Genomic DNA, 12,766 nt, shown 5'->3' with positions numbered 1-12,766 from the left:
GTATGTGTGTGGGTGTGTGAGTGTGTGTGTGATGTTGACTAGTACATTGACCTCCCTTTTCATGAAAAGGAAGGACACAAGGTCTGAGACATTCTCTGTTGTCAGGGGTGATTCATTCAGCATCTCCATGGAGATCGGGTCAGACATGTTAGTGCAGATACAGTATGAACTGAAAGAGGTCTGCCAAGCTAGGAGAGCCAGGACACTGTGACTTTAAGGAGACATATATTCCCTGGTTTTATTCTGTATACAGTGGGGGGGAAAAGTATTTAGTCAGCCACCAATTGTGCAAGTTCTCCCACTTAAAAAGATGAGAGAGGCCTGTAATTTTCATCATAGGTACACGTCAACTATGACAGACAAATTGAGACATTTTTTCTCCAGAAAATCACATTGTAGGATTTTTTATGAATTTATTTGCAAATTATGGTGGAAAATAAGTATTTGGTCACCTACAAACAAGCAAGATTTCTGGCTCTCACAGACCTGTAACTTCTTCTTTAAGAGGCTCCTCTGTCCTCCACTCGTTACCTGTATTAATGGCACCTGTTTGAACTTGTTATCAGTATAAAAGACACCTGTCCACAACCTCAAACAGTCACACTCCAAACTCCACTATGGCCAAGACCAAAGAGCTGTCAAAGGACACCAGAAACACAATTGTAGACCTGCACCAGGCTGGGAAGACTGAATCTGCAATAGGTAAGCAGCTTGGTTTGAAGAAATCAACTGTGGGAGCAATTATTAGGAAATGGAAGACATACAAGACCACTGATAATCTCCCTCGATCTGGGGCTCCACGCAAGATCTCACCCCGTGGGGTCAAAATGATCACAAGAACGGTGAGCAAAAATCCCAGAACCACACGGGGGGACCTAGTGAATGACCTGCAGAGAGCTGGGACCAAAGTAACAAAGCCTACCATCAGTAACACACTACGCCACCAGGTACTCAAATCCTGCAGTGCCAGACGTGTCCCCCTGCTTAAGCCAGTACATGTCCAGGCCCGTCTGAAGTTTGCTAGAGTGCATTTGGATGATCCAGAAGAGGATTGGGAGAATGTCATATGGTCAGATGAAACCAAAATAGAACTTTTTGGTAAAAACTCAACTCGTCGTGTTTGGAGGACAAAGAATGCTGAGTTGCATCCAAAGAACACCATACCTACTGTGAAGCATGGGGGTGGAAACATCATGCTTTGGGGCTGTTTTTCTGCAAAGGGACCAGGACGACTGATCCGTGTAAAGGAAAGAACGAATGGGGCCATGTATCGTGAGATTTTGAGTGAAAACCTCCTTCCATCAGCAAGGGCATTGAAGATGAAACGTGGCTGGGTCTTACAGCATGACAATGATCCCAAACACACCGCCCGGGCAACGAAGGAGTGGCTTCGTAAGAAGCATTTCAAGGTCCTGGAGTGGCCTAGCCAGTCTCCAGATCTCAACCCCATAGAAAATCTTTGGAGGGAGTTGAAAGTCCGTGTTGCCCAGCGACAGCCCCAAAACATCACTGCTCTAGAGGAGATCTGCATGGAGGAATGGGCCAAAATACCAGCAACAGTGTGTGAAAACCTTGTGAAGACTTACAGAAAACGTTTGACCTGTGTCATTGCCAACAAAGGGTATATAACAAAGTATTGAGAAACTTTTGTTATTGACCAAATACTTATTTTCCACCATAATTTGCAAATAAATTCACTAGAAATCCTACAATGTGATTTTCTGGAATTTTTTTTCTCATTTTGTCTGTCATAGTTGATGTGTACCTATAATGAAAATTACAGGCCTCTCTCATCTTTTTAAGTGGGAGAACTTGCACAATTGGTGGCTGACTAAAAATGTTTTTTCCCCACTGTATATTCAGAGGATAAAGGGCTGTATAGAGTTTTGTTGATGACCATTCCACCTACAAACATTGGACATGGTTATCTTCTAATAATGGAAACACTCAGAAAAATCTACAGCAGAGGAGGCCAACCCTCCTCCTGGAGAGTTACAGTACAAGGTATGCAGGCTTTTGCTCCAATCCCATTGTAAGACACTTGATTTAGCCAATCAAGGTCCTGGTGAGTAGTTCATTTGTAGAATCAGCTGTGCTAGATAAGGTTTGGAGTCAAAGCCTGCTGGAGGGTATCTTTCAAGGAGGAGAGTTGGTGCTGAGCTGATGTCTAGCTGTATTCTAATCCCAGTATTGACATGTATCTCTCTGTCTTTTCCACCAGGCTCTGTGCTGGCCATGCCTACTCCTCAGCCACCTGTAGCAGGGGTCCTTCATCCCCAACCTGTCACTGCCGGAGAGACTGTCATCGTCCCCGACAACCTGCTCAACTTCTCAGGAGTCCGCCCTGTCATCCTCATCGGTACAAACCACCATCTTTGACTGACTGCAATTTAATTGAATTTAAGTTAATTGAATTGACTCTGATGTTTGGTTTGGCAGGGCATGGTACGTTACCACACTTTGTGGGGGACATTGTGGTGAGCCCCATGCTAGCGAACTGCTATAAGGGCAACCAGCTGACTGAGAAGACCCTGTCCAGTCTTGGACTGAACAGCAGCCAACTGCTCAGTGTGGAGACCGTAATCCTCCTCACCCTGCAGTACCTGGCAAGGCTAGGTAAAGGCCTCAAAACACTCATGCACTTGCACGCACATGCATGCATACACATTTATACATACAGTACCAGTCAAAGGTTTGGACACACCTACTCATTCAAGGGTTTGTCTTTATTTTTACTATTTTCTACATTGTAGAATAATAGTGAAGACATCAATACTATGAAATAACACATATGGAATCATGTAGTAACCAAAAAAGTGTTAAACAAATCAAAATATATTTTATATTTGAGATTATTCAAATAGCCACCCTTTGCCTTAATGACAGCTTTGCACACTCTTGGCATTCTCTCAACCAGCTTCACCTGAAATGCTTTTCCAACAGTCTTGAAGGAGTTCCCACATATGTTGAGCACTTGTTGGCTGCTTTTCCTTCACTCTGCTGTCCGACTCATCCCAAACCATCTCAACTGGGTTGAGGTCGGGGGATTGTGGAGGCCAGGTCATCTGATGCAGCACCATCACTCCTTCTTGGTAAAATAGCCCTTACACAGCCTGGAGGTGTGTTGGGTCATTGTCCTGTTGAAAAACAAATGATAGTCCCACTAAGCCCAAACCAGATGGGATGGCGTATCGCTGCAGAATGCTGTGTTAGCCATGCTGGTTAAGTGTGCCTTGAATTCTAAATAAATCACAGACAGTGTCACCAGCACCCCCACACCATAACACCTCCTCCTCCATGCTTTACGGTGGGAACTACACATGCAGAGATCATCCGTTCACCCACACCGCGTCTCACACGGCGGTTGGAACCAAAAATCTCCAATTTGGACTCCAGACCAAAGGACAAATTTCCACGGTCTAATGTCCATTACTCGTGTTTCTTGGCCCAAGCAGGTGTCTTCTTCTTATTGCATTTAACATTTAAGTCATTTAGCAGATGCTCTTATCCAGAGCGACTTACAAATTGGTGCATTCAACTTAGGATAGCCAGTGGGACAACCACCCTTTTTCTTTTTTTTTATGGGGGGGGGGGGGGTGGTAGAAGGATTACTGTTATACTATTCCAGGTATTCCTTAAAGAGGTAGGGTTTCAAGTGTCTCCGCAAGGTGGTTAGTGACTCTGCTGTCCTGGCGTCGTGGGGGAGCTTGTTCCACCATTGGGGTGCCAGAGCAGCGAATAGCTTTGACTGGGCTGAGCGGGAACTGTGCTTCCGTAGAGGTAGGGGGGCTAGCAGGCCAGAGGTGGATGAACGTAGTGACCTCGTTTGGGTGTAGGGTCAGATCACAGCCTGAAGGTAAGGAGGTGTCGTTCCCATCACAGCTCCGTAGGCAAGCACCATGGTTTTGTAGTAGATGCAAGCTTCAACTGGAAGCCAGTGGAGTGTGCGGAGGAGCGGGGTGACATGAGAGAACTTGGGAAGGTTGAACACCAGACGAACTGCAGCGTTCTGGATAAGTTGTAGGGGTTTAATGGCACAGGCAGGGAGCCCAGCCAACAGTGAGTTGCAGTAATCCAGACGGGAGATGACAAGTGCCAGGATTAGGACCTGTGCCGCTTTCTGTGTAAGGTAGGGTCGTACTCTGCGAATGTTGTAGAGCATGAACCTGCAGGATCGGGTCACCGCTTTGATGTTAGCGGAGAACGACAGGGTGTTGTCCAGGGTCACGCCAAGGTTCCTTGCACTCTGGGAGGAGGACACAATGGAGTTGTCAACCGTGATGGCGAGATCATGGAGCGGGCAGTCCTTCCCCGGGAGGAAGAGCAGCTCCGTCTTGCCGAGGTTCAGCTTGAGGTGGTGATCCGACATCCACACTGATATGTCCGCCAGACATGCAGAGATGCGATTCGCCACCTGGTTATCAGAAGGGGGAAAGGAGAAAATTAATTGTGTGTCGTCTGCGTAGCAATGATAGGAGAGACCATGTGAGGATATGACAGAGCCAAGTGACTTGGTGTATAGAGAGAATTGGAGAGGGCCTAGAACTGAGCCCTGGGGGACACCAGTGGTGAGAGCACGTGGTGCGGAGACAGATTCTCGCCACGCCACCTGGTAGGAGCGACCTGTCAGGTAGGACGCAATCCAAGAGTGAGCAGTGCCAGAGATGCCCAACTCGGAGAGGGTGGAGAGGAGGATCTGATGGTTCACAGTATCAAAGGCAGCAGATAGGTCTAGAAGGATAAGAGCAGAGGAGAGAGAGTTAGCTTTAGCAGTGTGGAGAGCCTCCATGACACAGAGAAGAGCAGTCTCAGTTGAATGACCAGTCTTGAAACCTGACTGGTTTGGATCAAGAAGGTCATTCTGAGAGAGATAGCAGGAGAGTTGGCTAGAGACGGCACGCTCAAGAGTTTTGGAGAGAAAAGAAAGAAGGGATACTGGTCTGTAGTTGTTGACATTGGAGGGATTGAGTGTAGGTTTTTTGAGGAGGGGTGCAACTCTCGCTCTCTTGAAGACGGAAGGGACATAGCCAGCTGTCAAGGATAAGTTGTTGAGCGAGGTGAGGTAAGGGAGAAGGTCTCCGGAAATGGTCTGGAGAAGAGAGGAGGGGATAGGGTCAAGCGGGCAGGTTGTTGGGCGACCGGCCGTCACAAGTCGCAAGATTTCATCTGGAGAGAGAGGGGAGAATGAAGTCAAAGGATAGGGTAGGGCAGTGTGAGCAGGACCAGCGGTGTCATTTGACTTAATAAATGTGGATCGGATGTCGTCAACCTTCTTTTTAAAATGGTTGACGAAGTGATCCACAGAGAGGGATGAGGGAGGGGGAGGAGGAGGGGGATTCAGCAGGGAGGAGAAGGTGGCAAAGAGCTTCCTGGGGTTAGAGGCAGAGGCTTGAAATTTAAAGTAGTAGAAAGTGGCTTTAGCAGCAGAAACAGAGGAAGAAAATGTAGAAAGTGGCTTTAGCAGCAGAAACAGAGGAAGAAAATGTAGAGAGGTGTCCTTTAGTAGTGGTTTCTTTGCAGCAATTCGACCATGAAGGCCTGATTCACACAGTCCCCTCTGAACAGTTGATGTTGAGATGTGTCTGTGACTTGAACTCTGTGAAGCATTTATTTGGGCTGCAATTTCTGAGGCTGGTAACTCTAATGAACGTATCCTCTGCAGCAGAGGTAACTCTGGGTCTTCCATTCCTGTGGCGGTCCTCATGAGAGCCAGTTTCATCATAGCGCTTGATGGTTTTTGCGACTGCACTTGAAGAAACTTTAAAAGTTCTTTACATTTTCCGTATTGACTGACCTTCTTGTCTTAAAGTAATGATGGACTGTCGTTTCTCTTTGCTTATTTGAGCTGTTTTTGCCATAATATGGACTTGGTCTTTTACCAAATAGGGCTATCTTCTGTATACCGCCCTACCTTGTCACAACACAACTGATTGGCTCAAACGCATTAAGAAGGAAAGAAATTACATGAATTAACTTTTAAGAAGTCACACCTTTTAACTGAAATGAATTCCAGGTGACTACCTCATGAAGCTGGTTGAGAGAATGCCAAGAGTGTGCCAAGCTGTCATCAAGGCAAAGGGTGGCTATTTTAATAATCTCAAATACGAAATATATTTCAATTTGTTTAACACTTTTTTGGTTACTACATGATTCCATATGTGTTATTTCATAGTTTTGATGTCTTCACTAATATTCTACAATGTAAAAAATATTTAAAATAAAGAAAAACCCATGAATGAGTAGGTGTGTCCAAACTTTTAACTGGTAGTGTATGTGCAGGCACGCACACACACGTACACACACACCCTGTATTTTGAATCATACGTCAAGACTAATGATTGACAGGCTAAGCTCAGCCAATGCCTGGTTTTTTTAAGTTTGGTAACACCATAGAGAATGACAGAGGACTCTAGTACCCAAAAGACAGGCTTAGCATGGGCAGCACCATTTAGGATTTTCACTATTTTGAAGAAGTCAACTGGGTGGGACTTCCTATGGGTTAAAGAAGGATCACATAATTCCATCCAGGTCATCAGGAGGGATCAGCCAATGAATTACACTCGTGAGCAAACATTCCATAACTGCAGGTGGCAGTAAATCGCCAACCTTGGCTTTATACCTGTTCAAACAACACACTCCAGGGGGCTGTATGCACCCTTTCAGTTTTTTTACCAACTCATAGAAGTAGTAGAAGAAGAACATTGACTAGTTCAAAATGGAGATGGCTTCAATGTCGCTCCCGTGCTCTCACAGACACCATAATGAGACAGATACCGTGTTGTGTCTTCTAACTAAACTATATATACAAAGTATGTGGACACCCCTTCAAATTAGTGGATTCAGCTATTTCAGCCACACCGGTTTCTGACCAGTGTATGAAAGCAAGCACACAGCCATGCAATCTCCATAGACAAACATTGTCAGTATAATGGCTTTACTGAAGAGCTCAGTGACTTTCAACGTGGCACCGTCATAGGATGTCACCTTTCCAACAAGTCAGTTCGTCAAATTTCTGCCCTGCTAGAGCTGCCCTGGTCAACTGTAAGTGCTGTTATTGTGAAGTGGAAACGTCTAGGAGCAACAACGGCCCAGCCGTGAAGTGGTAAGCCACACAAGCTCACAGAACGGGACTGCCGAGTGCTGAAGCGCGTAGCGTGTAAAAATCGTCTGTCCACGGTTGCAACACTCACTACCGAGTTCCAAACTGCCTCTGGAAGCAACGTCAGCACCATAACTGTTCGTCGGGAGCTTCATGAAATGGGTTTCCATGATCGAGCAGCTGCACACAACCCTAAGATCACCATGCGCAATGCCAAGTGTTTGCGTGAGTGGTGTAAAGCTCGCCGCCATTGGACTCTGGAGCAGTGGAAACGCGTTCTCTGGAGTGATGAATCACATTTCACCATCTGGCAGTCCGACGGACGAATCTGGGTTTGGCGGATTGCAGGAGAACGCTACCTGCCCGAATGCATAGTGCCAACTGTTTGGTGGAGGAGGAATAATGGTCTGGGGCTGTTTTTCATGGTTCGGGCTAGGCCCCTTAGTTCCAGTGAAGGGAAATCTTAACGCTACATCAAACAATGACATTCTGGACGATTCTGTCCATCCAACTTTATGGTAACAGTTTGGGGAAGGCCCTTTCCTGTTTCAGCATGACAAAGCCCCCGTGCACAAAGCGAGGTCCGTACAGAAATGGTTTGTTGAGATCAGTGTGGAAGAACTTGATTGGCCTGCACAGAGCACTGACCTCAACCCCATCGAACAGCTTTGGGATGAATTGGAACGCTGACTGCGAGCCAGGCCTAATCGCCTGGTAGTTGGATCCCCATCCTCCTTTGTAACTCAAAGTGCTCCATCACTGCTGCTGCTCCACTTTAATGGCTCCAAATAACTAGCATGACCTTGAGTTGAACATCTTTTTCACATTATACAAACATAAGAGCAATGCTTCATTTGTAAATCAGGAGGTGCCGGAACAGAAAGTGAGTGTGAGAGGGGGGTGACCTGGGAGCTCTGAGGTACCGGAACGCATGAGAAAAAATAATCACCTTTATAGGCTAATAAAGCATTGCATGCATATCATCGCATTTGCGTAGAGACATAGAGCAGATGTTGCACACATGGAGAACATTTTTAGTAGCCTAGGGTTCGGGAAAAATGGGGCCTTTTATAAACGCATTTCATGCAATTCTGCGTAATTTTACATGACTGGAGACTTGCAGAATCTTTAATACCGCACAAATTATCACATTGACAGGCTACTTTGACACTGAATCAAATCAAATCAAATGTTATTGGCCACATGCGCCGAATACAACAGATGCAGACATTACAGTGAAATGCTTACTTACAGCCCTTAACCAACAGTGCATCATACCAACAACAAAAAAGTGTTGAGGAAAAAAAGAGCAGAAGTAAAATAAAATAACAGTAGGGAGGCTATATATACAGGGGGGTACCGGTGCAGAGTCAATGTGCGGGGGCACCGGCTAGTTGAGGTAGTTGAAGTAATATGTACATGTGGGTAGAGTTAAAGTGACTATGCATAAATAATTAACAGAGTAGCAGCAGCGTAAAAAGATGTGGTGGGGGGGCAGTGCAAATAGTCTGGGTAGCCATGATTAGCTGTTCAGGAGTTTTATGGCTTGGGAGTAGAAGCTGTTGAGAAGCCTTTTGGACCTAGACTTAGCACTCCATCAATAGCCTAGGTGTGTGGAGACACTGTAGGCTACAATATGAGGAGGAAATTATAGTCATTAAAATGCTTTCCAGTTTCACATATTTTGCTAACCTACAGCAGACAGATTAGTCTTCTCTTTTCAGCAGGAGGCATTTGCTTTCCAACCTGTGTTTTTCCGCGATTGTATTTAAAATGGTTTAAAAAAAAATCACTGACAGATTTGCCGTGCGTTCCCATCTGTAGGCTATACCTTGTTATTGGAATATACACAATCCACAGCTAGGCCATTTTTAAAAATAAGTTATTGATTCTCTGTGGCTAAATTATAGGCCTTCTCATGGTGTAGTAGGCTATTCTGTATTATTTCATTTATTTCTGAACAGACAGCAGTAATTCTATAACTTTGGCTAATTTATTTCAATTTATCAGGGTTGCTGCAGCTCCAGAAAAGAAATGATAAAGTGCAACGCTCATAGAAAGTTAATTTAATTATAGTTCTGTGAGGGATACAGGCATTCTTCTCACACAGCCATGGCCACGCGTTGGTTTCAAACATAGGTTGCAATGTTGCGCAAACCATAAGCCCGGGCCGGCCCAACCCGAATCATCTCTTCGAATATCAGGCCCGGGCTGAAAATCTACTTTTGGTTTAACGAAGAGGCAACTTTTATTATAATTTGTACATTGCAAAAAGTGAAAATTATTTTTCAGGCCATGAGAGGTACCGGATCCAGTCAAATAGGTTCCGGAACAAAACAGTCCAAAACTGAGAGATGCCGGATCCTGTTCCGGCAGGATCCGGCTCAAATTAAGCACTGCATAAGACCACCATCGCCTGCAAAACAAATAGCAAGTAGACATTTGATATATATATATATATATATATATATATATTTATTTATTTCCTATCTTCTCTTCTCTACACTTCTCCTCTCCTCCTATCTCCTCCCCCCACCCTAGATTCGGAGCAGATCCCTCTGAGGGAGGTGTTTGAGCAGATCGTGCTGAAGGCCATGTTGGTTTGTCCAGGAGGTCCCTCTATCTCCCCGGCCCAGCTGCCCTGGCTAGCCCGCCTGGAGGCCAGCGTCTCGGGGGGCAGCGTTCAGGTCCTGGTCACCCACAACTCCCTGGGGGAGGGCATCTCCGAGTCCCTGCGCTCACTCTGCGACGTGCCGCCCCACCAACAGTGCCTGCCCACCTACGTGGTTATTGTGTTTGCCTCCGAGATGAGCGGCAACGAGTTCTGTGTGCTCGTGCTGGGTGAGTGTTCTCATGCTGTCCGTACACTACAATACCTAGATGTGGTGTGTCTGTATAGTTATAACAGGGTTCCCCAACTGGTGGTCCACGGGCCGAATTTGGCCCATGGGTGATTTGATTTGGCCCCCCAAATTTTCAGAGATACATTATTTTATGTATTTGTTGGACATTACAAGACTGTAAAAACACTAGCAAATCAGCTCCAAGTGATTTTAATTTAACAAATCTGTTCCAAAGTATTCCCACGCATAATAAAGAGATATATGTGATCGTATACAAATGTAAACAAGTTTTGAAATAATTATGTTTTAGTTAAATATTACTTATTTTTGGGCTACTTGTGGTCAATTTGCAGTCTTAAAATTATTTGTAATTATGTTCCGGCCCACTGACCATCCACTCTAGAAAGAATTGGCCCGCAGCTGAATCTAGTTGATGATCCCTGATTAATAGCGTACCAATGGAAGTAATTACAGTAGGTGAACCTTGTCTGAGACCTGAAGTCTTGCGTCAGCTCCCAGTGCTGAGGCTTTAGCTCTGCGGGCTGAAACAGTCTTACGGCGCAAAGGACACTCTGGCTCGTTCACACTTGTCTGTATGTGTCTTACAGGGAAGTACCAGGCGAGAGCGCTAGCTGAGGGGATGCTCACCACCAATGAGTTCCTGAAGGAGATCAGCTACGAGCTCATAACAGGGAAAGTCAGTGTCCTGGAGTCTAACTTCAAAACCACATCACTAGGTGAGCATAGTAAGTGACATGGGACAGGACATCAACGGAAAACACTCAAAGATCATTTCTACTCTATTTTCTCGTTTTTTTGTTGGAGTAAAAGTAATTATTTAGGTAGTCCATTTAATTAATTAATGAATCAATTAATCAAACAAACATGAGCTGTGTTACAAAGACATCAAGGACAATGTTTATTTTAGTGTCAGCATGAAAACCACCACAATCTAGGTCCCATATTATTCTGTTTATGTATCTTTTCCCAACGGTGCATAATCACCTTCCTTAATGCCCACTGGCCCATCCCTACTGCTTTGTTTAGGAAATACCCTGAACTGGCAGTTAGGCAGTCACAGGACTGAAACGGGACACTGTGCCACAGACAGACAAATCAATATTTGATGAGGAGGTTTTGCTTATGTAGCTGCTGTGTGTGTGTGTGTGTGTGTGTGTGTGTGTGTGTGTGTGTGTGTGTGTGTGTGTGTGTGTGCGCGCGTGCGTGTCTGAGTGTCTTTGTCTCTGACTGGTGGTGGCCTGTTGTGTTGTTCTTTCCAGGGCACAACCTGGACAAGCAGCTGGTACATATCCAGCGGCTACGGAAGGGCCAGGTCATCCAGCCCTTCCAGGGCGATGTCACCGACCACATCCAGTCCCAGGTGGCAGCCACCATGGTACCTCCCTCCGAGTCAGGTGAGGCACAGCCTCTTTCTGGCCCTTCCTCTGTCTCCTCCTCCTCTTCTTACTGGAGACTCACTATGAAGCTTCTGGATCAGAATATGGATGGATAGATATCATAAGCTACTGTATACAGTGCATTCAGAAAGTATTCAGACACCTTGACTTTTTCCACATTTTGTTACGTTACAGCCTTATTCAAAAATTGATTAAATTGTTTTTTCCCCTCATCAATCTACATACAATACCCCATAATGGCAAAGCAAAAACATTTTTTTAGATTTTTTTGCAAATGTATGAAAAAAATATCACATTTACATAAGTATCCAGACCCTTTACTCAGTACTTTGTTGAAGCACCTTTGGCAGTGATTACAGCCTTGAGTCTTCTTGGGTATGACGCTACAAGCTTGGCACACCTGTATTTGGGGAGTTTACCCCATTCTTCTCTGCAGATCCTCTCAAGCTCTGTCAGGTTGGATGGGGAGCGTCGCTGCACAGCAATTTTCAGGTCTCTCCAGAGATGTTCGATCGGGTTCAAGTCCGGGCTCTGGCTGGGCCACTCAAGGACATTCAGAGACTTGTCCCGAAGCCACTCCTGCGTTGTCTTGGCTGTGTGCTTAGGGTCGTTGTCCTGTTGGAAGGTGAACCTTCGCCCCAGCCTGAGGTCCTGAGCGCTCTGGAGCAAGTTTTCATCAAGGATCTCTCTGTACTTTGCTCCGTTAATCTTTCCCTCGATCCTGACTAGTCTCCCAGTCCCTGCCGCTGAAAAACATCCCCAAGGCATGATGCTGCCACCACCATGCTTCACTGTAGGGATGGTGCCAGGTTTCCTCCAAACGTGACGCTTGGCATTCAGGCCAAAGAGTTCAATCTTGGTTTCATCAGACCAGAGAATCTTGTTCCTCATGGTCTGAGAGTCCTTTAGGTGCCTTTTGGCAAACTGTCATGTGCCTTTTACTGAGGAGTGGCTTTCGTCTGGCCACTCTACCATAAAGGCTTGATTGGTGGAGTGCTGCAGAGATTGTTATCCTTCTGGAAGATTCTCCACAGAGTAACTCTAGAGCTCTGTCAGAGTGACCATCGGGTTCTTGGTCACCTCCCTGACCAAGGCCCTTCTCCCCCGATTGCTCAGTTTGGCCGGGAGGCCAGCTCTAGGAAGAGTCTTGGGGGTTCCAAACTTCTTCTATTTAAGAATGATGGAGGCCACGGTGTTCTTGGGGACCTTCAATGCTGCAAAAATTTCTAGAAACCTGTTTTCGCTTTGTCATTATAGGGTATTGTGTGTGGATTGATGAGGAACATTTTTTATTTAATCAATTTTAGAACAAGGCTGTAACATAACAAAATGTGGAAAAAGTCAAGGAGTCTGAATACTTTCCGAATTCTCTAAATTTCCAGTATGCTGACCTGAATGTTCCTCCC

At 45.5% G+C, this 12,766-nt stretch overlaps 1 protein-coding gene across 1 annotated transcript in view; it reads left to right on the top strand.

Annotated features, from left to right (window-relative positions):
* The window catches only part of LOC121535372 (GREB1-like protein), an 84,299-nt gene that overhangs the window by 50,904 nt on the left and 20,629 nt on the right, over positions 1-12,766 (top strand). Inside the window, exons 10-14 of the mRNA XM_041842391.1 lie at positions 2,222-2,359; positions 2,440-2,616; positions 9,641-9,940; positions 10,551-10,679; positions 11,223-11,357. Coding sequence (XP_041698325.1) covers positions 2,222-2,359; positions 2,440-2,616; positions 9,641-9,940; positions 10,551-10,679; positions 11,223-11,357 — 879 coding nt within the window. The remainder of the gene's footprint in view (positions 1-2,221; positions 2,360-2,439; positions 2,617-9,640; positions 9,941-10,550; positions 10,680-11,222; positions 11,358-12,766) is intronic.

The sequence above is a fragment of the Coregonus clupeaformis genome, chromosome 21 (assembly GCF_020615455.1).
Source record: "Coregonus clupeaformis isolate EN_2021a chromosome 21, ASM2061545v1, whole genome shotgun sequence".
Classification (NCBI taxonomy): Eukaryota; Metazoa; Chordata; class Actinopteri; order Salmoniformes; family Salmonidae; genus Coregonus; species Coregonus clupeaformis.
The sequence above is the reverse complement of the archived record's forward strand: the minus strand, read 5'-3'. Positions and strand labels throughout refer to the sequence as shown.